The sequence below is a fragment of the Helianthus annuus genome, chromosome 14, assembly GCF_002127325.2.
Source record: "Helianthus annuus cultivar XRQ/B chromosome 14, HanXRQr2.0-SUNRISE, whole genome shotgun sequence".
In the NCBI taxonomy this organism is placed as follows: Eukaryota; Viridiplantae; Streptophyta; class Magnoliopsida; order Asterales; family Asteraceae; genus Helianthus; species Helianthus annuus.
In genome coordinates, this window is record NC_035446.2 from 101,938,730 (window position 1) to 101,963,882 (window position 25,153).

The following is a 25,153-nucleotide window of genomic DNA, read 5'->3' on the forward strand; positions in this document are numbered from 1 at the left end:
CCAAAGGGGTCACAATTGATGTGTTAATTAGTATTTGGTTGTGGAAATGGATTTGAAACTTGATTCTAGTGAGGGTTTGTGGAGACCATACTGAAAAGTCTATGAATCGCTCGATCTCATCTATTTGAATTGGTTGATGTTTTTGTCAGTTAAGATCATTATCTTGATTGTTTTTCTTTTCATTCATACGGAACGAACCAAAGAACCACACTCAAGTTGTTATGAAGTCACAATTCGTGTTCCAAAGAAAAAACTATTGATTCATACGAGATCAGACTCAAGTAAGGGAAATTGGAATTACGAAGGGACTTGCAAACTTGCATTTGTATGAAAGAACCATAAGTAGAAACAAGCGGTTCAAGTTGGAATATTCATACGGGACAATTTAAAGAAATTCAAGACCACATGTGATTGGTTCAAGCAAAGAAGAAAATAGGGAGAGCATGGAACAAAGATCGACAAAGACACTCAGACTTGGATCAACAACTGATGGGATGACTGTTGGGATTAATAGATTGATCAAAGTTTGAATGTAAGTTATGGGTCAGATTTGTAATTATCCATAAGTTAAGTTTGAGTGATTGTTATGAATGTATGTATGTATGTATGTATGTATGTATGTATGTATGTATGTATGTATGTATGTATGTATGTATGTATGTATGTATGTATGTATGTATGTATGTATGTATGTATGTATGTATGTATGTATGTATGTATGTATGTATGTATGTATGTATGTATGTATGTATGTATGTATGTATGTATGTATGTATGTATGTATGTATGTATGTATGTATGTATGTATGTATGTATGTATGTATGTATGTATGTATGTATGTATGTATGTATGTATGTATGTATGTATGTATGTATGTATGTATGTATGTATGTATGTATGTATGTATGTATGTATGTATGTATGTATGTATGTATGTATGTATGTATGTATGTATGTATGTATGTATGTATGTATGTATGTATGTATGTATGTATGTATGTATGTATGTATGTATGTATGTATGTATGTATGTATGTATGTATGTATGTATGTATGTATGTATGTATGTATGTATGTATGTATGTATGTATGTATGTATGTATGTATGTATGTATGTATGTATGTATGTATGTATGTATGTATGTATGTATGTATGTATGTATGTATGTATGTATGTAGTATGTATGTATGTATGTATGTATGTATGTATGTATGTATGTATGTATGTATGTATGTATGTATGTATGTATGTATGTATGTATGTATGTATGTATGTATGTATGTATGTATGTATGTATGTATGTATGTATGTATGTATGTATGTATGTATGTATGTATGTATGTATGTATGTATGTATGTATGTATGTATGTATGTATGTATGTATGTATGTATGTATGTATGTATGTATGTATGTATGTATGTATGTATGTATGTATGTATGTATGTATGTATGTATGTATGTATGTATGTATGTATGTATGTATGTATGTATGTATGTATGTATGTATGTATGTATGTATGTATGTATGTATGTATGTATGTATGTATGTATGTATGTATGTATGTATGTATGTATGTATGTATGTATGTATGTATGTATGTATGTATGTATGTATGTATGTATGTAATGTAGTGTGTGTGTGTGTGTGTGTGTGTGTTTGTGTGTGTTGTTTTTCCAAATGACCTGTTGACTAGGGCATGTCGCTATATCGACGACATGATGTAAACACAGAAGGGTTAACACCCATAATAAAAATTTCTCTATTCTACTCAATATATTGTTCTTTTGTGTTCTTGATTGTATGTTTGATTTCAATGATATGTGGGTTCACTATATCTATGTTGAATATACAAATCAATTCTCAGGAGCACATTGCCTTCACAACATCTACAATTGGAGCTTCACAAACTGGGCATTCCTCGCTAGTGTGTTGCAACTCCAACGCACATTTGAAGCAAGTGCACATATGCCCGCATCTAAAATTTGTCAGTATTTGGACCACTTATATATATAGAATAATAATGGTACGTCCAACTTGATACAATTTTGTATAACAAAATAATTAAGTACCTGTATAGAAGTGAATCGACTTGTGCATCATAGCAAATAAAGCAATTATGTTTCACAATACCAGGTGGCTTCATTTCCTTCCTTTGAACTGTGTGCAATCATAGTTGCAATATTGTAAAAAAAGATGGTATAAAGCTAAAAGAAAGAAACAACCACGAGAACACAATGATTTTGTAAGTTAAAAGAAACAAACAACTACAAAAACACAATTAATGTGTGGCTCATATGATCATGTGATCGATGTATGTCCAAATTGTGCCATGAACACCTTAGCATCACGAACACGCATAAATTTAGGTTGTGAAGTAGAAATTTTGGAATTTTTAGGCCATTGTTAAGGCTTTATGATCATGTGGAAATTTTTGGATCACCTAGATCTTTTTTTCATTGATTAGGCAAGTTACTTCTATGGATTAATCTAGAAAACCCATGTAAATACCATGGTGGAATTGTCTAGATAGGAACACCTTTATACTAGACTAGCAATTATAAATTCAAGGCTGATCATTTGAGCAAACCACCTACAAGTCTTTCGTGTTTACCTTTGCATAGCTCACATTGTAAATTCTCTTAGAAAAACAATAAAGCTTTCTTCGGTTTACAAATCTTGCATTCTGCTATAGTCGCTTCGAATTGCTATTAAGTTAGGTTAAAAGGCTGAACTTAGAAAGTATCTAACCTGAACGAGTTGTGGCCGCACCAACACTTTGGTTAAAAGAATGTTGCAGTTTGACTTGCATATTAACACAAGTTTTTATAGATTTTCGTAGATCCTTAATCTCGTGATGGAGTTGCTCCATGTGTCCTCTCAAGTCATATATGAGTTCCATCTCCTGACATAAGACAACCATAAATTAAGTTAACTTTATTCATCACTATTTTTCCATCATACTGTGTTCAGACCCAAAAATTAGTAGGCTAAACATGTGGGTGGGAACAATAACTAACTCACAATGGTTTGATGACTGATGGCGGGAGAGGATCGTGGAGTACTATTGTTATGTGACTGATTAGACGATAAAGAGCGGTTTATAGATGGAGATGTTGTAGTCGTTGTATCCGAGTTACAAGCAGCATCATTAGGTCTCCATGATAGTTCTGAATATACAGTTTGATCTACGTAGTCACTACATTTTGTCTTGATTTTGCTCCTACAATCTTCATCTAACATTGAACCATCTTCGTGTTCAACTTCTTTCCTCAACTCTTCTTTATTTCTTAATACTACGCCTTGTTTTTCTACTTCGGCATGTGAGTGCTGGATCCGACTCACCATTAGTTGTTCGATACGGTCACACAAACTACTCTGAAGAAAACTAGACACACTTTTTCTATACAAACAAAAGAGTGGTCTCTGTTAGATATATAAGATGTTACATGGTCAATCGGTTAGATATATATGATCAGTATACATGGTCACTCTTGTTTCATCTTTAAGTGAATATGATCATGTTACATAAGGTTTTATATTAAAACTTTTATACAAATGGGGTTGTTGCCCTTGGCAAGGGTGACATTCCAACATTTTTCGGTTTAAACTTTACATTAGTTTAGATGGATTTCCTTAATAACCTATAATATTTATTATACATTAAAAATCTAAATACATATTCTGTTTTTAAACAATTTTTTTGTTCTCGCAATATAAAATCATCAACTTTAGGTGACCTTAATTGTGATGCACAATCATGTTTAATATGATTTTATTTTCGTTGTGATTAACAAGAAATGTAGCATAGATAACTTGCCTTTCAAGAAGTCGTTGTATGTCTCCGTTTGCTGATGAGTAATCATGAAGCATCTCTTGGTACCTTGCTTGCCTCATATCTTCCCAATCACATTTTGGGCGTGATATGTGGCTGATCCAATCATAGTATGTGTCGAAACGTTGTGTGTCATAAGATTCGTCATCATCCAAGTCACTATCTGTCATCCAATCATGGAAGCTTTCTAATGCTTGCATCCTTCTATTCCTATTTCTATCTTCCATTTGACTATAAGAGGTTTTAGCTGACATGAATTGACCTTCATCTTCATAGAATTCATCTTCTTCATCATCATCATCATGCAGGTCATCCTTACGCGTGATGGGGCTGGAATAACTATCTACAAATTTGGCTTTATGCACCACATCTTTACTAGAAGTCGTGGAGTGTTGTGTTGATTGATTTGGAGTCATGGGCTCAGGTTCTGGTTGTGGTTCTTGTTTCTTGTTGCTGGTTGTCGTCTTGGTCCTTGTCTTAAATTCTACCAACTTAGTAGAGGTGGTGGTAGCCGGAGATTCATTGTTGGTGTTGTTCTTAAGATCATTTCTTTGGTCTTTCGTTGAATCAATTGCTCCTTTCTCAATTCCGGAGTTAAACCTTTCCCTAAATTTCAAGTGATGTCAAGGTTTTTATACAATACTTTCTCTGTATATGTTAGATAAATAGATTGATGAGAAAAGTCTTCTAAAGCATGTTTTTAATTATATAATATCTTAAAACTTTTTTATTTAAAGATATTTATATTAATAGTGATAATAGTATGGTTTTTCAATCATGATTAATGTTTTGTCCATCCATAAAACTGGACATTAGGGTTAACACAATCTAAACATCCTTGAGATCTAGGGTTGTCTAAAAGTTTTGCAGCTTGAAGTTCGCTCGAAAAAAAAAAAGTAATTCAATTTGAAATCAGCTAATTTGTAAACAATCTGAGCCCGAGTTAAGGTAAGCTCGCTTAATTAGCTTGTCTGTTGGCTTGCTCATTTGGCTCGTTTGAACTTAGGCTTGTATTCTTTACATATAAACTATAGACCAAATTATAATAGATATAAATTATAAATTATGTAGTTTATAAATTAAGCATTATGTGTATGTAAAAATATTACCAATCTATGTATACTCTTAAATATCTATATGTTTAAAGGTATAAACTAAAAGAAAAACGAATTAGTTTGATGAGCCACAAGTCGGCTCAAACTTTTAATGAGCCAGCTCGAACTTGAGATTTCATATTTTTAAGAATAATGAGCTGAGCTGCCTCGTTTAGCTCGGGTTGTTTACTACCCTGAGAACTACGGTGATTACCAAGTGAAGTGGAATGCAAATTACCTTAGGTCCATGATATCTAAGCAATTATTTGATTCCAATGGCTTTGATACATGATACCTATGTACTTTGTCTTCTGGTTTTGGTTCAGGTCCAAGACGTAGGAGTTTAAAACGAAGCAAAGACTGCAAAGATCAATATGATTATATAAACACAAAGGAAACTCCTAAAGATTATGACATAAGACATCAAAGAAGTCTAAACAAATGTTTGTTACAAAATTACTTGGATACGGCCTCGATGAGGAAACTTTGAGACAGCTCTACGATCGACCAGCCATTTGAGCTCGCGATGCTTATCACGCTCCATTTGGATAAGAAATGTTTCAAAAGCCTGTCGTCCTCGTATCAAATGGCGCGGAATTTTAACATGCTTGATACCTTTGTGTTCTCCTTCATTTTGTTTATGGTGTAAAGTGGTTTGAATTGGAGGCAATGATTGGTTTTCGTGTCCAGTAGCATGAGAAGCAGCCAATTCTTCTTCTCTTGATATCTTCTTGATGATATCTACCACCCGAATCTTCTCCTTTTCCGCACCATCGGGGTTTGAATCCTTGTTATGGCGGCTCGGAAGCGGACATGAAAGCCACCTTGAGAGACTTGCTTTATTAGATTCGATATTGGCATCAGAATCTTCAATGGTGCTTGAAGTTGGAGAGCTATGTGAAGTGTTGTTTTTATTATCCTTACAAGTTGATCTGGAACCGTCATCGTTGCTAGGAGATTTTTTTCCATTTCCGTTCGAGTTCTTGACTTCATCCAAATCTTTCCATCTTTGAAGAATGGAAGAAACTCCACTCAAAGTTGGAGATTCCACAACATATCTTGATTTCGAACGCGAATCGTTGTGTTGAAGATGTGAACAATCATTTTGGTTTTGTTGATCGCATTGAAAAACAACCTTACGGGCCAACGCCCAATGGTCATTATCTGATTTCTTCTTTAGACTGTTATTACTATTACTATTATTGTTACTATCACTATTGTTTTTGTTTTTATTCATGCTCATGTTTGTATTCTTTGTCTTGATCTTGGTCGTGTTCTTGTTGATGTTACCATTCTTCTGTATATGTTTCGCATTGTCAATGAAGGTGGACGGCAGCCACGAATAATCAATATCATTCTCCAATTCATTTGCATTTGTCCCATATTTCCCATTGCTTTCACCAATGGCAGGAAGCCAAGAATCATCCACATCATTTTCAACTTTCCGTGAACCCTTGGATTCCGATGTTACATGAGTCGAGCTGTGGCTGATTGTAGGCAGCCAAGAATCGTCGGTTTTTGAACTCTGAGAGGGAAGCCATGATGAATCCACATCTTTATCGACAGATTTGTTCTTGCTAGCACGTTGGGAATTAACGTATCCCATGATGTTTGCAGACCGCTTGTGATCCCTTAGAGAGACGTAACTAAATGGTGAAGAAGATGCAGCCACTTCAATCTGCATAGACGCCATTAAAATGTACATCAACCAATCCAAGAATATGTAATTGGGAATGTATGTAAGTCATTCAACATAAAGCTAGAAGCATAATATAATTTTTGATGAATGTAATGAAGATTTGTGTTTTGGGAAATCATGTAATCTTACAGGACGGAATCAAAGGAGAGAAACAGTTGTGAAGGTAAGGACATGGTTCTACTACCTAATTTTGGGTAGCTTTTTTCCCTCCTAATTTCTAGCTAATTTACTATTTGTTTTTTTAGTTTTGTTTAAAGTTAATCCCAGTGGTATTGTTATATTACAAATTTGATTTTTAAGTTTTATTTATTACATTTTGTGTCCAACTGTTTGCCCAAACATAAAACGAATGGACAAATGATCCATGGAGTGGATGTCTGTTAAAATGTTCTATTAGACCATGTGTTCATTACTCCCTTGCGGGGTGATTGAGGTGGAAAAACAGTACTGCAGAAAAAATACCAGGTGCCGGCCTACAGTGCCCTTGGTGGAGTAAAAGCAATCACGAAAGGAGCTGCATGACCGTTCAGCGATGTGGCTCCTGAACGTGTGAGAATCGTGTGAACAGTGGAGGTATAACACCCGGCCTTAGGGTGTATGGGGCACTAGCGGGGAAGGGGATCGGTGACCCCATTCCCCGATCGGGAACACCGTCGCCATCACCGCGGGGACCCAAATCGGGGAGGGGAATCGGGGAGGAGACACCGCTTGAAATGGCACAAAGATTGAGGAACGGCCAATTTTTTAAACGTTGGCAAACGGTAATAATTAAAAAAAAATTCAATTTTAACCAATATAAATAACCAACTTCAATCTAATTTTTTACCACACCCATTCTCAAATACTCTAAAAATCTATCAAATACAACACAAAGCCAAACCAAGTAATGGAGAACCAACCCCGCGAAGCCAAGAAAAAATCTAAGGGTGTACGGGGCACTAGCGGGGAGGGGGATCGGTGACCCCATTCCCCGATCGGGAACGCCGCCGCCATCACCGCGGGGACCCAAATCGGGGAGGAGACACCGCTTGAAATGGCACAAAGATTGAGGAACGGTCAATTTTTTAAACGTTGGCAAACGGTAATAATTAAAAAAATTCAATTTTAACCAATATAAATAACCAACTTCAATCTAATTTTTTACCACACCCATTCTCAAATACTCTAAAAATCTATCAAATACAACACAAAGCCAAACCGAGTAATGGAGAACCAACCCCGCGAAGCCAAGAAAAAATCTAAGGGACGCGGCTCGCAACCGTCTCGTGCTGGTTCGAGCGGTGCAAGTGCGCAACCACAACCCCCTTTCGGATATACTTCACAAACCTCTTTTTTTTACCAACAACCTTCACACCCCTCCTTTTACAACACCTAACCACAACCCCCTTTCAGCTATTTTCAAAATTTGTTATCAATGGATCCTCAAACCCCCGCCTTCGACCCGTATGGTTTTCGTTCCCCACAAGTTCCATTTCCACGAGAAAATGTTGAACGTCGTCTACCTATTTACGACGACGAGGACGAGGAAGTAGTGCCCGAAACTCAAAATTTGGGCGATTATGAAGAAGACACCGGCGACGATGAATATAATGTGGATGAAGACGCCGGCAACGAAGAAGATGACGCTCGGGATAAAAAGGGAAAAATAGAGAGCCAAAAATGGACAAAGGTCCAAGAAGAGGCGTTGGCGAAGGCGTGGGTACATTGCTCTACCAACAAAAAGAAGGGCAATCAACAAAACCGCGATAGTTTTTGGCGTAAGATTTTAGATCATTATAACGCCACCGTTAGCGGAAGTAACCGGACCGTGCATCAAGTACGGTCTAAATGGGGACCGATGATGACCAAAATAAACTTTTTCAATGGCCTATACCAACAAGCGGTAAAAATTATATTTTTTAACGTTGTATATTTTTTAATTTTGTTTACTAAGTTCATATTTTTTTAACACTTATTATTTTATAATATGTAGGATCGCACACGAGGAAGCGGGTGTAACGATCTCAACGTGATGAAAGTCGCTTTAAAGGAACTTAAAGATAAATATCCGAACGGTTTTCAACATGTCGAGGCGTGGGAGGTCGTTCGAAAACACGAAAAATGGGCCCAAGTCCCATTGTTGGGTGAGGAAGGGGAAGGTTCAGCACAAAAAAGAAAGCCCGTTGACGTGGACCCTTCCATACCCGATATGAACGAAGACCCCTCACCACAAAGAACACAACGGCGAGACAAGCGTCAAGCGACATCGTCCGAGGGCTCGGCCGAGTTGGCGGCACAATTCAAAGAGTACACCGCCATGAAAGAAGCGAAGCACGCGATGGAATTGGAGGCGATTGAATTGAGGAAGAAAAGAGAGTCGGAGGCTCGCGAGCTCATAACGGAACAACGCGAGACGATGAGAAACTACGCGTACGATCGAGATATGAAAACATTCCTCAAGCCGCACGACGATGCTCCGCCGGAAATGTTTCCGTTCATCCTCGCCCGAAAGCGCGACATCGCTAACAAGTACGGGTGGCTGTGCAATTTCTAAAATTTTTATTTTCTAGTTTGAATGTAATTTTTATTTTCTAGTTTGAATGTAATTTTAATTTTCTAGTTTGAATTTAATTTTTATTTTTATTTTCTACTTTGAAATGTCTTTTGTTAAATTTTATTTAATTTTTATTAATATTTGTTATAAACATGCATAATTACAACAAATAAAAAAACAAAAATAAATAAAAAACCAAGTCTCCTAAGAGAGGAGTGCCGTCATCAAATTAGGGTGTAAGGAGAGTTTAAGAGAGGAGTTGACATGGCATAAACTAATTGGGTGTGCGTAAGAGAGGAGACTCCCCTAAGAAAGGAGTGCCCCTCTCACCCTTAGAATCGTGTGAGAAGTCCATTTTACTCTTTTAAGTAATTAAAATATAAAAATAAATAAATAAAAACATAAATCCAGCCCAACTAAGAACAAATAGCACCCCCTTTCTTGTTCGTTAGTTTCTCTATCACTACTAATTCCGGCTAATCTCTTCGTTGAACGCCCTAAACCACATCACTAATAATAATCTGCTCCTGTTTCTTTACCCAAATGAACCGCGATGGTCTCAGATTTTTCATTTTTTTTTTTAACTAAAGGGATTAGCGGTAGTTTTTAAATTCATCATTCTCTACATTCATGGAAATTAAGCAAGTCTGATAAGCCTGTTTAAGCAATTACAGGTCTTCATTGTAAGTTTTTAAACTTAATTAGCAAGACAAATCATAACAAAACATTCCTTAATAACTTGACAACTATTGTAAATTGTTCTCTTCTAATTTATCGCCATATATAATGAGCGGCATATGCTTCAAGCCAATCATGGACATTGATACATTATCGTGTGGTCACTATCAAGATCTAAATTCACAAACAAATGCATAAACATACTTTATTGAAACAGATGCTCTTTGGTTGCTACAACAACAAGACGTGAAGAACAGAAATGGGGATAAAGAACCTTGTGAAATCCAGCTCCAACACATAAATTAGCATCGATGATCATCACAACTTGATGCAGTCGTCGCAGGCAACGATCAGGAAAATCGATCGATGGGATCGATCTCAGAATAATCTATGTCCCCATCATTGATCATCAAGGAAATCACAAGTGGAAGGTGAAAAAAGAGGATATGCACCCTTGTGACCACACCCGTATCACATCATCTAGATTCCACAGGCTTGGTGTCCTAATTAAAAAAACATGAAATACAATATAATAAACATTAAAAACCACAATAAATATTGCTGATCATAATACTTAACACTAGTGATGAAGCATATAAAGAGAAGAAAGATGTTGTACTCTGAAAATATTGACTTACATGGAAGTTAATTGCTCTCTTAAGTTCCATGATCACGATTTCCATGGTAGGACGCTTGGCAGCCTCCCCCAAACATTGATATGCAATTTTTAAAAATGTGTCCAAAGAATCTCGGTTGGGTCCTCTATTTGAAGAGGAAATGTCTTCATTGGTTTCTTCTTTTAGCTTCGGATCCATTATACTCTCTATGGTTCCATCGTCAAAACATTGGCGAGCAATGGGTGAAAGCCCTTTCTCATTTTCTTTAGTGTAAACCAGATCATATGCCAATTTCCCACAAAAGATTTCAAAAAGCACAACTCCAAAAGAGTAAACATCAGATTCTCTTTTCAATTTTCCTGTTGTTTCATATTCTGGATCTTCGTACACTTTCATGCCTATATCTTGATTTAATACACTGTGTAACTTGGAGATCACAAAGTAAGCAATTTTCACCCCACGGTTTTTGTCTAACAGAATGTTCGCACTCTTTATGTCAATGTGTATTAACCTTTGCGGGTTGACCACCTTGGTGTGAAGGTGATTTAGTCCCTGTGCAATCTCAAGGCACATGTATAGACGGTGGATCCACGTAAAAATATCCATTTTATCAGCACTTTTCAAATAGTCATCAAGGCTTCTCTCAGACACAGGCTCATAGACAAGGATCATTTCATCACCTTCGTCACAAAAGCCAATAAGAGAAACAATGTTGGGATGCTTATAACTGGTACGCATTTCAATCTCTTCAACGAATTCCTGTTTTCCTTGCTCACCTTCTCTACTAGTGATGCGTTTTATAGCTACACTAATGCGTTTCTTAGAAGGTTCACCACTATTCTTCCCTTCTGTTTCCAACAAACGATTGTTCCCAAAATGATCGAGTTCAGCTTTGTACACCATCCCAATTGTGTCTAAACCAACATAGTATTTTTCAACAAAGTTCTCTGTAGCCAACACTAAATCACTGAACCGAGGCCTTGAGAGTACAACGGTTTCCCCCTGCAACATTGTTTGACAAAGATCATTACCTTTGTTCATGCCTTTTCCTTCAAACTGATGCATTTTTTTTTTTTTGAAAGTGACATATCTCCGTTTATATCAGCATTGTAAATTTTTAGTGGAGATTGATTCAGAAAAAAAAATGTGCCATCAGTTTAAGAATAAAAAAATTATTTGTACACCCTTTATGTTAAATTCTTTTCATATAACCCCCCTATGATTATGTATAATTTATATATGTGAGTACATAAATAATTAACAGCAGCTGATGATAAACTATTTACTTACTTGCAATTCTAATGCTTTTTCAAGTTCCTTAATGACGACTTCGATTGTTGGACGCTTGGCTTGAGTTTCTGCTAAACATTGATATGCGATTTTAGAAAATGTGTGGAACGAATCTTGATTGGGTCCTTTATTTAAAGAAAAAACGTGATCATTATCATCTTCTATTATGTTAGGATCAATCAATTCCTTTAGCGTGTCCTCGTTGAATCGTCTCCTTGCAACGGGTGCAATCCCCAAGTCATTTTCATTAGTGTAAGTTGAATCATACGCCACTTTCCCAGATAAGACCTCAAATAAAACTACTCCAAAGGAATAAATATCTGATTCCCTTTTATACTTACCTGTAGCCATATACTCTGGGTCCATATATAAGGTTGTCCCTGCAATATTTTTTGAATAAATAGTGCTAGGTTGTTGATTCATAGGATGGGACTTGGAGAGCCCAAAGTCAGCAAGTTTTGCATTCAAATTTTCATCCAATAAAATGTTATCACTCTTTATATCTCGATGTATTATCCTTGGTTTTCCCTCCATGTCAGTGTGAAGGTAACTAATTCCATGAGCAATATCAAGGCAAATCTGTATTCTTTCCGCCCAAGAAAGAATACCAGTGGTTTTATCACCGCTTACCAGGTAATCACCGAGACTTCCTTTAAAGGCATACTCATAAACAAGAATCATTTCACCAGCTTCGTCACAAAAACCAAGGAGAGAAACTATATTTGGATGCTTACAACTAGTTAGCAATTCAATTTCTGTTAAAAACCCTTGTTTACCTTGCTCATCTACTCTACTAGAAATGCGTTTTATAGCTACAGTTTTGCTTATCTTGGGCATTTCATCTTTACTCTTCCCTTCCATGGATGACAAACCATCGATGTTAAAGAAGTCAAGTTTTGCTTTGTACACATCAGCATACCCGCCAGACCCAACAAAACACGCTTTACTGAAACCATTTGTAGCCCGCCTTATTTCTCTTAGTGGGATCTTCAAGAAATCCATATACAAAATTATAGTTAAGCGAGGACAGAATTGGAGCTTGTAGATGCTAAAAAGAAATATAATATTACGGAGTATTTAAATAGACATGTAAATCAAAACTTGAAATAAAGTTATTGGTAAACACCGCTATTGGACTAATTTAAATAGGTTGAAACAACAATAGCATTTTGGTTCCGAAAGTGTCAAGTCTGTGTAACAGAAAAACTTAAAACCATATAGAGCATATACCTTTAAAGAAAATAACTTAGTTAAAAGCGTTGACTGCGTTGTGCTAAAAATCAATTTCATGTACCATTATCACCTAAAACTAATAAAAAGAAAATTACCTTCCAGTTGTTGGATGATGTACCTTCATCTGCAGCTTTTGAGAGGTCCTTCTATACAAATTACCACAATGGAAAACAAACTCGTAAACATATCTGGATATACATAATAATACAAAATAAATAATAATCCTATTCTATTGATAATTATCGGCTAAGAGTAATGAGAAAAGGATGAAATAACAAAAACAAAAGAATTGGCTTACAAGATCAGCATGTTCCCAATGAAGTTCCAACACCTCCTCAAGTTCTTTGACAATTTGATCCATAGTTGGACGTTGCACATGTTGTTGATTCAAGCACTTATAAGCTATGTTTGTGAAGAGTGCCAACGTTTGTGCGCTCATTTGTTTCCTTAAATTAGGATCAATGATTTCTGCTAGTTCTTCGTCAACACCAGCGTTTGTAATCACCGGTTTCCTCCCACAAAGGACTTCAAGCATTAACACACCAAAAGAGTAAACATCATATTTGGGTGTCAAATTGTTGGTGTCAAAGTAGCGAGAGAAGAGAAGACGATGCCTCAAACTTCGAGGATATTTTGTGGAAATTTCGAAACCATATATCTTGGGTTCCCAGTTTCCATCTAAAATTATTTTAGAGCTATTGATGTCGCAATGTATGATATCATAGTGGATGTAATTCAACCCACGCGCAACACCTAAACATATTTGAAGTCTTTGTGACCATGTGAGAGTTGGATCACTTAGATGTTGATTAAGAGTTCCATGGAATGCTTCATAAATGACGATCTTGTCATTAATCTCATCAAAATGCTTATAGAAAGAGACGATGTTTTTATGCTTGAGACTCTTAATCGTTAATATCTCTCTTTGTAACTCGTCTCCTTGTCCACACTTACAATCAAACTTTTGTATGACCAAATTATTATTATCATTGTTGAGTCCTCTGTACACCTTTCCTAATGCACCTTCTGCTATCAGATTCTCATGTGAGAAGTTATTGGTGGCAGATAATATCTTTTCAAGAGTGTATCTCTAAGTAACCACAAGAGAACAAATATTGTATTAGGGATGCATATGCTTAATGTTTAATACGCTTTTAATTCATACGGTTATTTTTAAATAAAAAATAAATATGGTGTTCTTAATATACGGAAATTGGGTTAAATTCTTTTTTCTTTAAAATTAAAGGAAGTATTCAATATATGTATAATGTATTGCCTATAAGTCTATAACCTTCTGGTCAAGTGGCATTGATAATTGCCCCCACAAATGTGATATAGGTAAATCCATGGAAGTGCGCAAGGAAGGATTTTTGGGTTTGGTTGGGGGACGCTACAGGTAGTTTAATTTGTTGTAGTCTCAGTTAAAAGCATAGTTATCAAAGGCGTGAAGCGCACTCTAGGCGCATAGGCACCGATTAGGGCCTAGGCGATAGGCGCAAATAAAGCATGGGCCCGAGAAAAAAAAAAGCGCACATAAATAAAAAAAAGTTCATTAACGTAATAAAGTACTCAAAACTAAAACAATAATGTTCATACTAGCGCACTTCAAAAGTCCCAGATAACAAAATACTTAAAACCAAAATGTTCAATACTGATAATACGAACTGAATAGTCTTGATATTAAGATCTGAATAATCTTGAATACAAACTAATATATCTGTTTAAACTTAAAGCCTCCAATCGCCCAGAAAAAGCGCCTAGGGCGCCAAAAGCGCTCGCTTTTGATAACTCTGGTTAAAAGAATGTTGATCTCGGTAAGGGACATAAGTCGGTTTTATGTGATGGAGTGGTGCAGGTGGGTGCTAAATTGCTATTAAAATGCAACAATTTCGCGTGGAACAAGGAGATGAACAGGCTACCAACTTTGGAGGCATTAGAGATTCAGGTTAATCTCAAATATGGATCACGTGCGGCTCGTGTAGCGAATGTGCAGATCACCTATTCTCAGATTGCTTGGTGGCTTAGGTGGTATGTGAGCAAATGGTGTAGGGTGACTCATACTTTAGCATTCTCATCAGTTAGACTTGACGGAAATGTATTTGGCAAAATCAGGGGAACGGTATTCCCGTGTTTCCGCCTCCACTCATCCCCGGATTTTCCCGTTTCCCTGACTCCGTCCACCTGAGGTTATCGTGTGTTGGAGAATATGGAAAGCAAGGAATAAGAAGTCAAGATTAAGGAAATTTATGTAGTCTTGTTTGGTTTGGTGTTTTGTGTGAATAAAATTTACATTTTCAAAATATAAGAGTTAAAGGAGTAATACCTCTGATAATGCTATACTCATCGCGAGTATCATTAACTTATCTACTGACAACTCCTCGTCATCTAATGACATTCTGACCTCATCGCTTCGCATTCCCTGAATGATTGGTTTCACATAAACTTATTCTCAAAAATTCTATTTAACAATTAATTCAAAGAACAATCTGTTTCGACTTTACGTCTTAACTGTCTTGTTTCGTAAGATTATTACCTTGCTTTTGCGATTGTCTTGCTTTAACATGTGGCGGCGGTGACTATGATGGAGGGGTTAACAGATCCGTGGTGTGTAGTCAATTCCATACTGAATTTAGTCAAAGTTATAATTTTTATTTTTTTTCAGTTTCAACCCGTGCACAATTTGTAATTTACAGGTTTCACCCATTTAGTTCTTTATTTATTTGCTTTTCTTTACTAACTTTTTGTTCGTTCGACTTAAAAAACACGTTACATTTCGGTATACATTTGATTATAAACATGTGTATTCATAGAGTTTCTTTTTTCTTTTTGGTATCTATATTGAGTAGTGTACAGTACTGGCAGAGGCGTCTCTGAGAATTCATGTACCATGTTCGAGATTGAAAAAATGTGTCCTTCTGTTATGTTTTGTTATTATTTAAAAAAGATCAAATCAGTATTGGGCTTAATAAACATAATTCCAAGTGAGCTAAATTCTAAACCATAAAAAATGATTTATAAATGGGCCTATATTAAAAGTGGTGTGTGTTTACTATTTAAAAAAATAACATATACGTATCGGATTTTTTTTTAAATCGCATGCCCCTTGAAATCGTGGGCCTTGTGCGGAGGTCCTCCCCGCACACCATCAAAGCCTCCCATGAGTACTGGTATTGTGCCGACCAAACAACATCGATACTCGTATCGATATTTGTTTTATAGTTATGGTCAATGTAATACGTGTCTTTATTTTTTTGAGTGACATTAGACAACTTTTGTGTAATAAGACCATTGAAAACTAATGTTTTTAAACATAAACTATCTGCGGACCTTTGGGTTACATGAGCAACTTTTGTGTGATCAACCATTGTAAATTTTTTTTTTTTATAAACTTATAATACACTTAAGATTTTCCGAACCGAGCTGATACCCCCAAACAACATTGATAACGATACCAATATCTGTTTTACGGTTTTCTTTTTGTGGTTGTGTTGAGTCACAAACACATTCCAAAACAAGGAAACAAGTTGATGTGGTAGAATTCGGTTAATCTGGTTAAATTCGATTAACTCTGTTTAAACCGAAAACCAAACCGAATTCATATTCAGTTATTCGGTTCGGTTTTCGGTAATGAAAAAAACGAATTCTTCGTAAACCGAACAGTTGAATACCCCTAATTACAGTTGCAGCTGCTTGTTTAGGGACAATGAGAGATTGGACCGAGATTCTTCGAACAATGAAGGCGATACTTTTATGTGAAGTAGTATTAACATACTGATGAGCTGATGGAACATGGTGAATAGTGGTCGTTCTAAGATGACCTTCTCACCGACAAAATGAATGTCTATTAATTTCAGTGTGCTTTGTACATTGATGTTGAATGGGTTTGATGAGAGGTAACTGCACTTACATAATACATAGTCAAATTTAGACTATAGTTACTTGAGAAAAAGGGCGGTGGAGCTCAAGCAAAGCACTCTGAAGCCAACAAGCTTTAGAGACCCCATTAGCCACGGCCAGATATACATGCATTTCTAAAGTTTATAATTTGAGTCTATAGAAAGGGTATGTCACTAGCGGGCAATGAATATTTTGAACCGATGTCACATATAAGTTGTAATACTCAGACGGTCTTACCTAACTGATTCACCTGAGAATGCTGAGATCTTGTTAAATACCGGATTAGCTTCCTGTCACATTAAACAAATTTTACTTGACGAAGTTAATGGGCAACTCATGAACAATGGTCATACGAGTAATAACCTCTCTCGTACTAGCGTTTCTAAGCTTCTTATTTTGAATCTAATTTTCAAGGGCAAATATTTAACACAAACCGACCTCTATTGACGGATTTCAACCACCAACAACCATCTTCGACCATCTTTCGAGCAATGACCTTTACAACGACCTTCCAAAAGGATATTATATGTAATTAAGTACAATAGGAAGCACACCCAAATAAAGCATCGACTGCAACAACTTATTTGCATTTTTCATTTGCCTTGGTTTATACAACCCGATCATCAGCACATTATATGTTATAACTCCTCCCCACACATGGCATTGAGCAAGTGAAAACTCATCTTAGCATATCCCTTCTTACAGAACCCGTTAATGACCGTGGTGTAAGTTACAGCATCTCGTTCTCATTTCCCTCAGTGTCTTTTATACATCAATGACCAGTCCTTCCCTGCATAAACCTGATATAAGTGATGTGAATCTCAACCACATTATCCAGAGCCCAATGCCTTCGTTGACCATTTTCTCCTTAACTTCAAGTGCCAAATGCAATTTTCCCTCTTTGCATCCCCCTCAGGAAGAGATTTTGACTTTTAATCCTACTTGGGTCATTTCATCAATCAAATATCTAGTTCGGTTAGGCTATATGGTGTGGTCTCACCTTATGACGCCCCCAGCCTCCATTTGTGCAATTGTGCCCCCTAATTGGCAGGAAAACATCCACCTCACCCCATATGTCAGAGCCCACATTCACGCCCAGGGTGGTGTTCCCGTGAAGGAGGCGTAAATCCACACCGCATAGCCTTATTCAAAGTTGTTAATAAGGGTGTTAAAAGTAATCAAATCGGGTATATATGCATAGGCCAATGAGTTTCTACATAAACCATAAATCAAGGTGGTAATATAACATCAAACCTGAAGGGGTATGGTCCCAGATCTCGCGTCAGCATCGACCGCGAGTGACCATTACCCTTATCAAAACCCCCACTAGCTAACAACCTGCTTGTGCCCATGCGAGAACGCGTCGGCACAAGGGTTGAATCCAATCTATCTAGTAACGAAGGAGGACTTACATGGAACATGAGAACGGTAGAGTGATGCGACATAGCATCACATCTGGTGTATGAAAACGGAAGTATTCACAGCGATGCGGCCTCGCACCGCATCCAGTGAACACTTCTATCAATACAAGAAAGCCTTACCTTAGGCATAAAAGAAGATGAACATAACGGTGCGGCTGGCACCGCACCATATGGGCATTTTCGTCACGACAAGGGATGCAGGCAAATAGTCTCCGCGGACGACGATGCGGCTAGCACCGCATCTCGCTTATTCCTTGATCACAAGTAGGAGACGCGGTAACTTCAGACGTTACCGCATGTAGCGATGCGGCTTGCACCGCGTCCTATGCACTCAACAAGTGGGACTGACACCACAGTGCAAGTGGCACCAATGGCAGTTACCTGTCAGAGCTACGTAAGCAATGGACTGACGTGGCGTAACCTCCACAACCGACAAGCCTGACACACCTGCAAAGGTGCAGCACGTCGTCAGTCCATCCGTCATCATCCTCCTTCACTCCTCGGCTATAAATACCAACCCCAAACCAGGTTTGAGGTATCTCTTCACAACTCTCTCACTACTACTACTATCTTACTTTGCTTCCCAAGCAAACTACTGATTCTCACGCCGGAGAGTGGTAACAAGGAGCACCCCCCACCCCATCCTCCTTGTTACGAGTCACGGCTTGTTTCCTTGTGCAGGAGATCAACCACCGGTGATCCAGCCAGCGATCCTCGAGAGGAAGGGATTAACCCTTCTTGACGAGACCAGTGTGTTAACCCTGCCCGGTTAACCATTGTTTCATCATTGGCGCCCACCGCTACTCTTAGCATTTTCTCAACCATCCTTTTCCCTCTCTCAAGATCATGACTGATCACCAAAACAACACTGCGGATAACCAAAATCCCCCATTCCCACCTCCGGTAGGGGTCAATGCCTCGACCTCCCAACCCGGACACATCGGCACGTCCACACAAAGGAGTCCCTCCTTTATGTTTGGACATGACTTATCACAGTTCGCATCTGTGATCCCACCAGGCATGAGCGTTCATACCTGTTACGAGCAGCAGGCAGCCCTGCTAACAGCAGCATACAACCGCGCTTGTACGGAAGCGAATATACAAGCTGGGCCTACCCCAGCACCGCACACCCCTGCTGAGCGTATTTTACAATACGACGGCAGGATACATTCACGCCCGGCTTCAAGAAGCCGACGTGAAGACCGCGGATCGTCTTACTGTTCGGTCCACACCCTCAACGAGGACGATTCCTCATACGGGTCCCACACCAGAGGACCAGTGCATACACGCCTTGGCCCCCATGGCGAAGACAGGCGGCGATCAACCTCCCGACGCGGCCCAGGCATTCAGAGCCGATTGGGCCCACAACCATACACCGAAGGGTACGGTCATACCGACCCGGACGACTGTACCTACCGCGGGGATTCACATGACACTAGCAGCAGACCGGGAGGACGCAACTATGTTCCTCCCAGTCACCCCCGCAACACGTACCTCAGGGCGGCTAAGCGCCCTGCGAATGAACCATACAGACCAAAGGCAGCGGCCGAAAATTCCAAGTTCGGCACGCGGATTGCCAACGCCCATGTCACCACGACAAAGTTCCCATTCAACGTTGGGAAATACAGTGGTTCGACCGACTCGGACGACCACATGAACATCTTCATGGGCGCGGGCATCAACGGCCAGTGGGATGAACCCACTTGGTGTAATTTTTTCCCCCAGACCCTTACGGGCCTGGCCAGGGCATGGTTCGATTCTTTGCCAGTGGGATCACTGGATTCATTCGAGGACTTGCATACCAAGTTCCTCGCCCATTTTAGCCAGCAGCGACGCCACGAACGTGATTCGTTGGACGTCATGAACATCTGGCGAAGGGACGACGAATCCCTCGAGGCATTCGTCGTCCGTTACAATAAAGAGTGCCTGGAGATAGGTGACGTGGCAGACCAGATGGCACGAAACCACTTCATCCGGGCCATCAAAGACAGAGAGATGATCATGACCATCTCTGGCAAGGAGGGCCTGCCCAAAAAATGGGAGGATGTTATGACCGCGGTCAAGACATACGCCCAGACACAGCGGTCACTTGAACCACACGTGGCAAAGGCAAAGCCCCAAGCCGAAACGTCCCACCAAGGGTCCAAGCGTAACAATAAACGCAGCCGGGACGTGGGAAATCGTGATATTTCCAAACCGTATTTCCCGCGAACCAACACGTTCGACCCAAGGAACTACAACCCCGCCCGAGACAGTCGGGCATCAAAAAAAGATTCTCGGGACCGCAACTGGACCGAGATCACCATGTCGCCAAGTGAGGTCCTCCTTGCGGACCCACAGTTCTTGCGACCGGCCCAACCAATGAAGTCCAAGAAAAATCAGGACCTCACACTCTACTGTGAGTACCACAAGGACTCGGGCCACACCACCAACAACTGCATCAGTCTCCGGCTAGAGATTGAGCGGGCCTTAAAGGAGGGGAAACTGTAACACCTTTTGCCAGGTGGGCAGAAACCCACCAAGCGCATCACCCCTCATGGCGAAGGTACCTCCTCCGGGAAGAGAACCATGTACGTGGCTTCCACCCACATGATCCACGGAGGTAAAGGCAGGCCGCGCAAAGCGGCGAGAAGGCTGGAATGTGACTGGAAAGACGAGCAAGTCATCTTTCCAAAAGTCCGAAGCGGACCGCGCGATAGGTGCGCCGTCGTTATTTCAGGCCAACTGGCACACTACTGCACCGAGCGTCTATTCATTGACCCGGGCAGTACTTCTGATATAATCTACGAACAATGCTTCAACCAGTTCGACCAGGAGGACAAAGATCGGTTGCAAGCAGTAGATTACCCATTGGCTGGGTTCGCAGGGGAAACTGTCTTTCCCCTGGGCCAAATTACTTTTCCTGTGCGTCTTTCCAGCGAAAATCGCACAAGGACAGAAGAGGTAAATTTCATGGTTTTACCTCACACCTCCAGATATGACGTACTCCTCGGGAGAGAATCCCAAGGAGATTTCAATATGATTACGTCTGTCCCCCACTCTGCGGTTGGTTTCCCAACCGAATCGGGGGTCGCGATAATCTATGCCCGCAGGGACGTCATGATGTCGGACGAAGTACGTCCGACCAAGGTCGCAAGGCCCACTCCCAACGACCAACCAGAAAAATGGGTTCTCAACGCGAGATATCCAGAACAAAAGGTCACATTGGGTCACGCCTTATCCCCGACCACCAAAGCGCACCTGAAGCAGCTTCTCTTCAGGAACCAAGACATCTTCGCGTGGACACCCGCGGACATGACCTGGGTCCCACGTGATATCGCGCAACATCACTTGAGTACCTTGCCAGGTATTAAGCCAGTGATCCAAGGCCAACGCCACCTTGGGTCCGCTAAAAATCAGACGATGCAAGAGCAGATCGAAGAACTGCTCTCCGCAGGCATCCTGCGGGAAGTTAAATACCAGACTAGGTTATCCAACCCAGTCATGGTAGAAAAACCGTCCGGGGGCTGGCGCATGTGCGTCGATTACAAAGACCTTAACAAAGCCTGCCTCAAGGATTGTTACGCGCTTCCAGAAATCGACGAAAAAGTCGATAATCTCGCACCATTCAGGTGGAAGTGTTTCCTCGATTGCTACAAAGGGTACCATCAAGTACAAATGGCAATCGAGGATGAAGATAAAACGGCATTCCGGACTCCCACCGGAAATTACTGTTATACAAAGATGCCGTTTGTGTTGCGCAACGCGGGCTCAACCTATCAAAAGTTGATGAACGACACTTTCCGCGGGCAAATAAGCAAAAGTGTCGAAATCAACATGGACGACCTGGTCGTCATGAGCGTGGAAGAGGATACCATGCTCACGGATATTGAAAGAACATTCCAAACTCTGCGAAGCGTTAACATAAAGCTCAATCCAGGGAAATGCTCGTTTGGAATGGAAGAAGGCAAATTCCTTGGGTTCTTCGTGACTAAAGATGGATTCAAGGTAAACCCGGAGAAAGTCCAGGCGATCGAGCGCATGCCATCGCCTTCATCGATGAAAGATATGCAACGGCTAGCCGGCAGGCTAGCGGCACTCAACAGATTCTTAGCCAACCATGCAGCTAAGTCTTATCCGTTCATCAAGACCCTGCGGAGCTGTTCAAAGAAAGAACAATTCCAGTGGACTGCAGAGGCTGAACAGGCCTTCCGGGAAATGAAGGAGTGTTTGATACAACTCCCAACTCTAACCGCACCACGCAAGGATGAGCCACTCATATTATACCTATCCGCCGCGGATAACGCGGTGGGTGCGGTATTGATAGTGGAGCGAAAGGGGATTCAAACACCCATCTATTACATCAGCAAGATGCTCAACGGCCCAGAGACGAGATACTCAATAATGGAAAAATTGGTGCTAGCATTAGTGCACGCTTCAAGACGGTTACGACGCTACTTCGTAAACCACGTCATCACAGTGCTAACCAATTACAGGATCGGCTCGATCCTATCCAAACCCGACATCTCTGGGAGATTAGCAAAATGGGCAATCGAGCTGGGCGCGCACACGATACACTATAAACCGCGCCCCGCGATTAAAGGCCAAATCTTAGCTGATTTCGCCGCCGAAGTACCGGTGAATCGAATCCAAGAATGCGAAGAAGCACAAACTCCTGCACCAACGCCATCCTCCTCAGAAACATGGGCACTATTCACCGATGGTGCCTCCAACGAGGAAGGTGCGGGTGCAGGTCTGCGACTCGTCAGCCCTGACGGCCAAGAGCTTACATATGCAATCCGCCTCGATTTCAAAAGCACAAACAACGAGGCAGAATATGAGGCCCTGTTAGCGGGACTACGTTTAGCAGTCAAACTCGGCGTGCAACACTTGGAAGCGCACGTCGATTCTTTGTTGGTTGCGGGACAAATACGCGGTGACTATGCCGCAAAAGGGGACATCATGATCCTCTACCTTGAACAAGCCCTGCAACTAACATCCCAATTCGCTTCGTTTAATATCCGACATATTAATCGAAGCGAAAACAAGTCCGCAGATCCACTATCAAAACTTCATTCTACCAGCTTCCAACACTTGGCAAAGGAGATACGCATCGAAATTCTGCAAAATCCTTCGGTACCCCTGCGCCAAGTCAACGTCATTCAATACGGTTCAACATCATGGATGACACCTATTATCGCATATCTGCAATCAGGTGTGACCCCCGAAAGCAAGTCAGAGGCACGCAAGCTACAATACAAAGCGTGCCATTATCAAATGGGGGACGGTATCTTATACCGCAAATCATACCTAGGGCAACTACTACGATGCGTCAACCCCCAGGATGCCACATACCTCATCCGAGAGATACACGAGGGCATATGTGGCATACATGCTGGACCACGCATGGTAGTAGCCAAAATCATGAATGCCGGGTATTACTGGCCCGGCATGCACCTGGACGCCGTCAAAGAGTTGCGCAAGGGCATTGACTGTCAACGTCATGCTCCAAAAACCTTGCGGCCAAAGAACAACTTAGTCCCCGTCACAACCGCTTGGCCCTTTCAGAAATGGGCAATTGACATTGTGGGACCATTCCCTGACGCTCCGGGTGCGGTCAAATTTATCATAGTAGCGGTTGATTACTTCACAAAATGGGTAGAAGCAAAACCGCTCGCCTCAACCACCGCTATGATAACAAGAAAGTTCATTTGGGAACACATCATCTGCCGTTTCGGTTTACCAATGTGCATTGTCACCGATAACGGCACCAACTTCGCTGCCGACGAATTTCAAAAATGGCTACAAGAACTACATATTGAGCACATATTCTCATCAGTCGCACACCCGCAAGGGAACGGCCAAGTTGAGAGTATCAATAAAAGCCTAGTCGAAGGGATCAAGGCACGGTTGGGAACGGCCAGGCGTGGCTGGGTCGATGAACTCCCAAGTATCTTATGGGCTCACCGCACTAGCCCAAAAACAAGCAATGAGGAAACACCTTTCAGCCTAGTCTACGGTTCAGAAGCGGTGATCCCCGCAGAAGTACGTCTCCCCTCTCCTAGAATGTTGGCTATTGAAAAACTAGACAACAACATGGAACGCAGGATCGATTTGGACCTCTTGGAAGAAAGGCGCGAAAACGCTTCCATCAACGAGGCCAAATATAAATCCAAACTTGAAAAGTACTACAACACGCGCGTCCGCGTTTGTACTTTCAACCCAGAAGACTACGTCCTACGCGACAATGAGGCATCCAATGCCGAGCGCCCAGGCAAACTTGCCCCCAAGTGGGAAGGACCCTACCTCATTAAAGAGGTCTTAGGGAAAGGCGCGTACAAATTGCAAACGCTAGAAGGCGAACCTATCGCACGCACATGGAATGCACAACAGCTTCGACGCTGTTATATGTAAGCCATGTTCTTACATTTCTCTATGTAACCTATCGGGCCGCAGGCCATTTGCAAATAAATAAATAAGCAATTTTATACATTATTGTTTGTTACTACTATTACAAATGCGTGTTCCACTTTGCGGTATCCCAAAAACAGATTGGCAAAATCTTCATTCGCGATACCCATACAAAGTGGTAACCACACACAAATATTGTAATAGGCCAGCCAGAAGGCAAAAAGACTTGCATATTTATCTGGCCGGATAAACAAGTTTTTTGTTAACACTTAACACAATTCCTGAGCCCAAAAAGGCAAACAATGGAATTGACGCGTACTCATACGACAAAGGTATGGAGTACACTTGACCCCATTCACAAATGGGTAGAGTTCCGGATATATAAGCGTTTACAAAGCTTAAGCAATTCTAAAACCCTCACACGGTAAATAACAGAATTGACGCGTCCTCATACGACAAAAAGT

General features: G+C 40.4%; 2 protein-coding genes across 2 annotated transcripts; both read right to left on the bottom strand.

Annotated features, from left to right (window-relative positions):
- Positions 1-1,865: 1,865 nt before the first annotated feature.
- LOC110908816 (putative uncharacterized protein DDB_G0282133) lies at positions 1,866-6,624 on the bottom strand. Its single transcript, XM_022153802.2, has 7 exons — positions 5,392-6,624; positions 5,170-5,291; positions 3,823-4,443; positions 3,027-3,405; positions 2,754-2,907; positions 2,075-2,162; positions 1,866-1,980 (listed from the first exon to the last, which is right to left on the bottom strand). The coding sequence occupies exons 1-7, from the start codon at positions 6,622-6,624 to the stop codon at positions 1,866-1,868; spliced, it is 2,712 nt and encodes a 903-aa protein (XP_022009494.2).
- Positions 6,625-9,910: 3,286 nt separating this feature from the next.
- On the bottom strand, positions 9,911-15,588 carry LOC110908814 (ribosomal protein S6 kinase alpha-5). Its single transcript, XM_022153801.2, has 7 exons — positions 15,515-15,588; positions 15,305-15,400; positions 13,280-14,071; positions 13,077-13,127; positions 11,749-12,735; positions 10,480-11,460; positions 9,911-10,344 (listed from the first exon to the last, which is right to left on the bottom strand). The coding sequence occupies exons 1-7, from the start codon at positions 15,542-15,544 to the stop codon at positions 10,318-10,320; spliced, it is 2,964 nt and encodes a 987-aa protein (XP_022009493.1). The 5' UTR covers positions 15,545-15,588; the 3' UTR covers positions 9,911-10,317.
- Positions 15,589-25,153: the final 9,565 nt, after the last annotated feature.

What these genes read in the sequence shown, in the direction of transcription:
- LOC110908814 (XM_022153801.2), bottom strand. Translation starts at nt 15,544, where the DNA reads ATGTTAAAGCAAGACAATCGCAAAAGCAAG. An exon ending in AAAAAGCATTAGAATTGCAA is followed by an intron (nt 11,461 to 11,748) that starts GTAAGTAAATAG and finishes ACAATGTTGCAG; the next exon opens with GGGGAAACCGTTGTACTCTC. An exon ending in AGAGAGCAATTAACTTCCAT is followed by an intron (nt 10,345 to 10,479) that starts GTAAGTCAATAT and finishes TTTTTTAATTAG; the next exon opens with GACACCAAGCCTGTGGAATC.
- LOC110908816 (XM_022153802.2), bottom strand. Translation starts at nt 6,624, where the DNA reads ATGGCGTCTATGCAGATTGAAGTGGCTGCATCTTCTTCACCATTTAGT. An exon ending in CTCATCGAGGCCGTATCCAA is followed by an intron (nt 5,292 to 5,391) that starts GTAATTTTGTAA and finishes TGATCTTTGCAG; the next exon opens with TCTTTGCTTCGTTTTAAACT. An exon ending in GTCGATTCACTTCTATACAG is followed by an intron (nt 1,981 to 2,074) that starts GTACTTAATTAT and finishes GACAAATTTTAG; the next exon opens with ATGCGGGCATATGTGCACTT.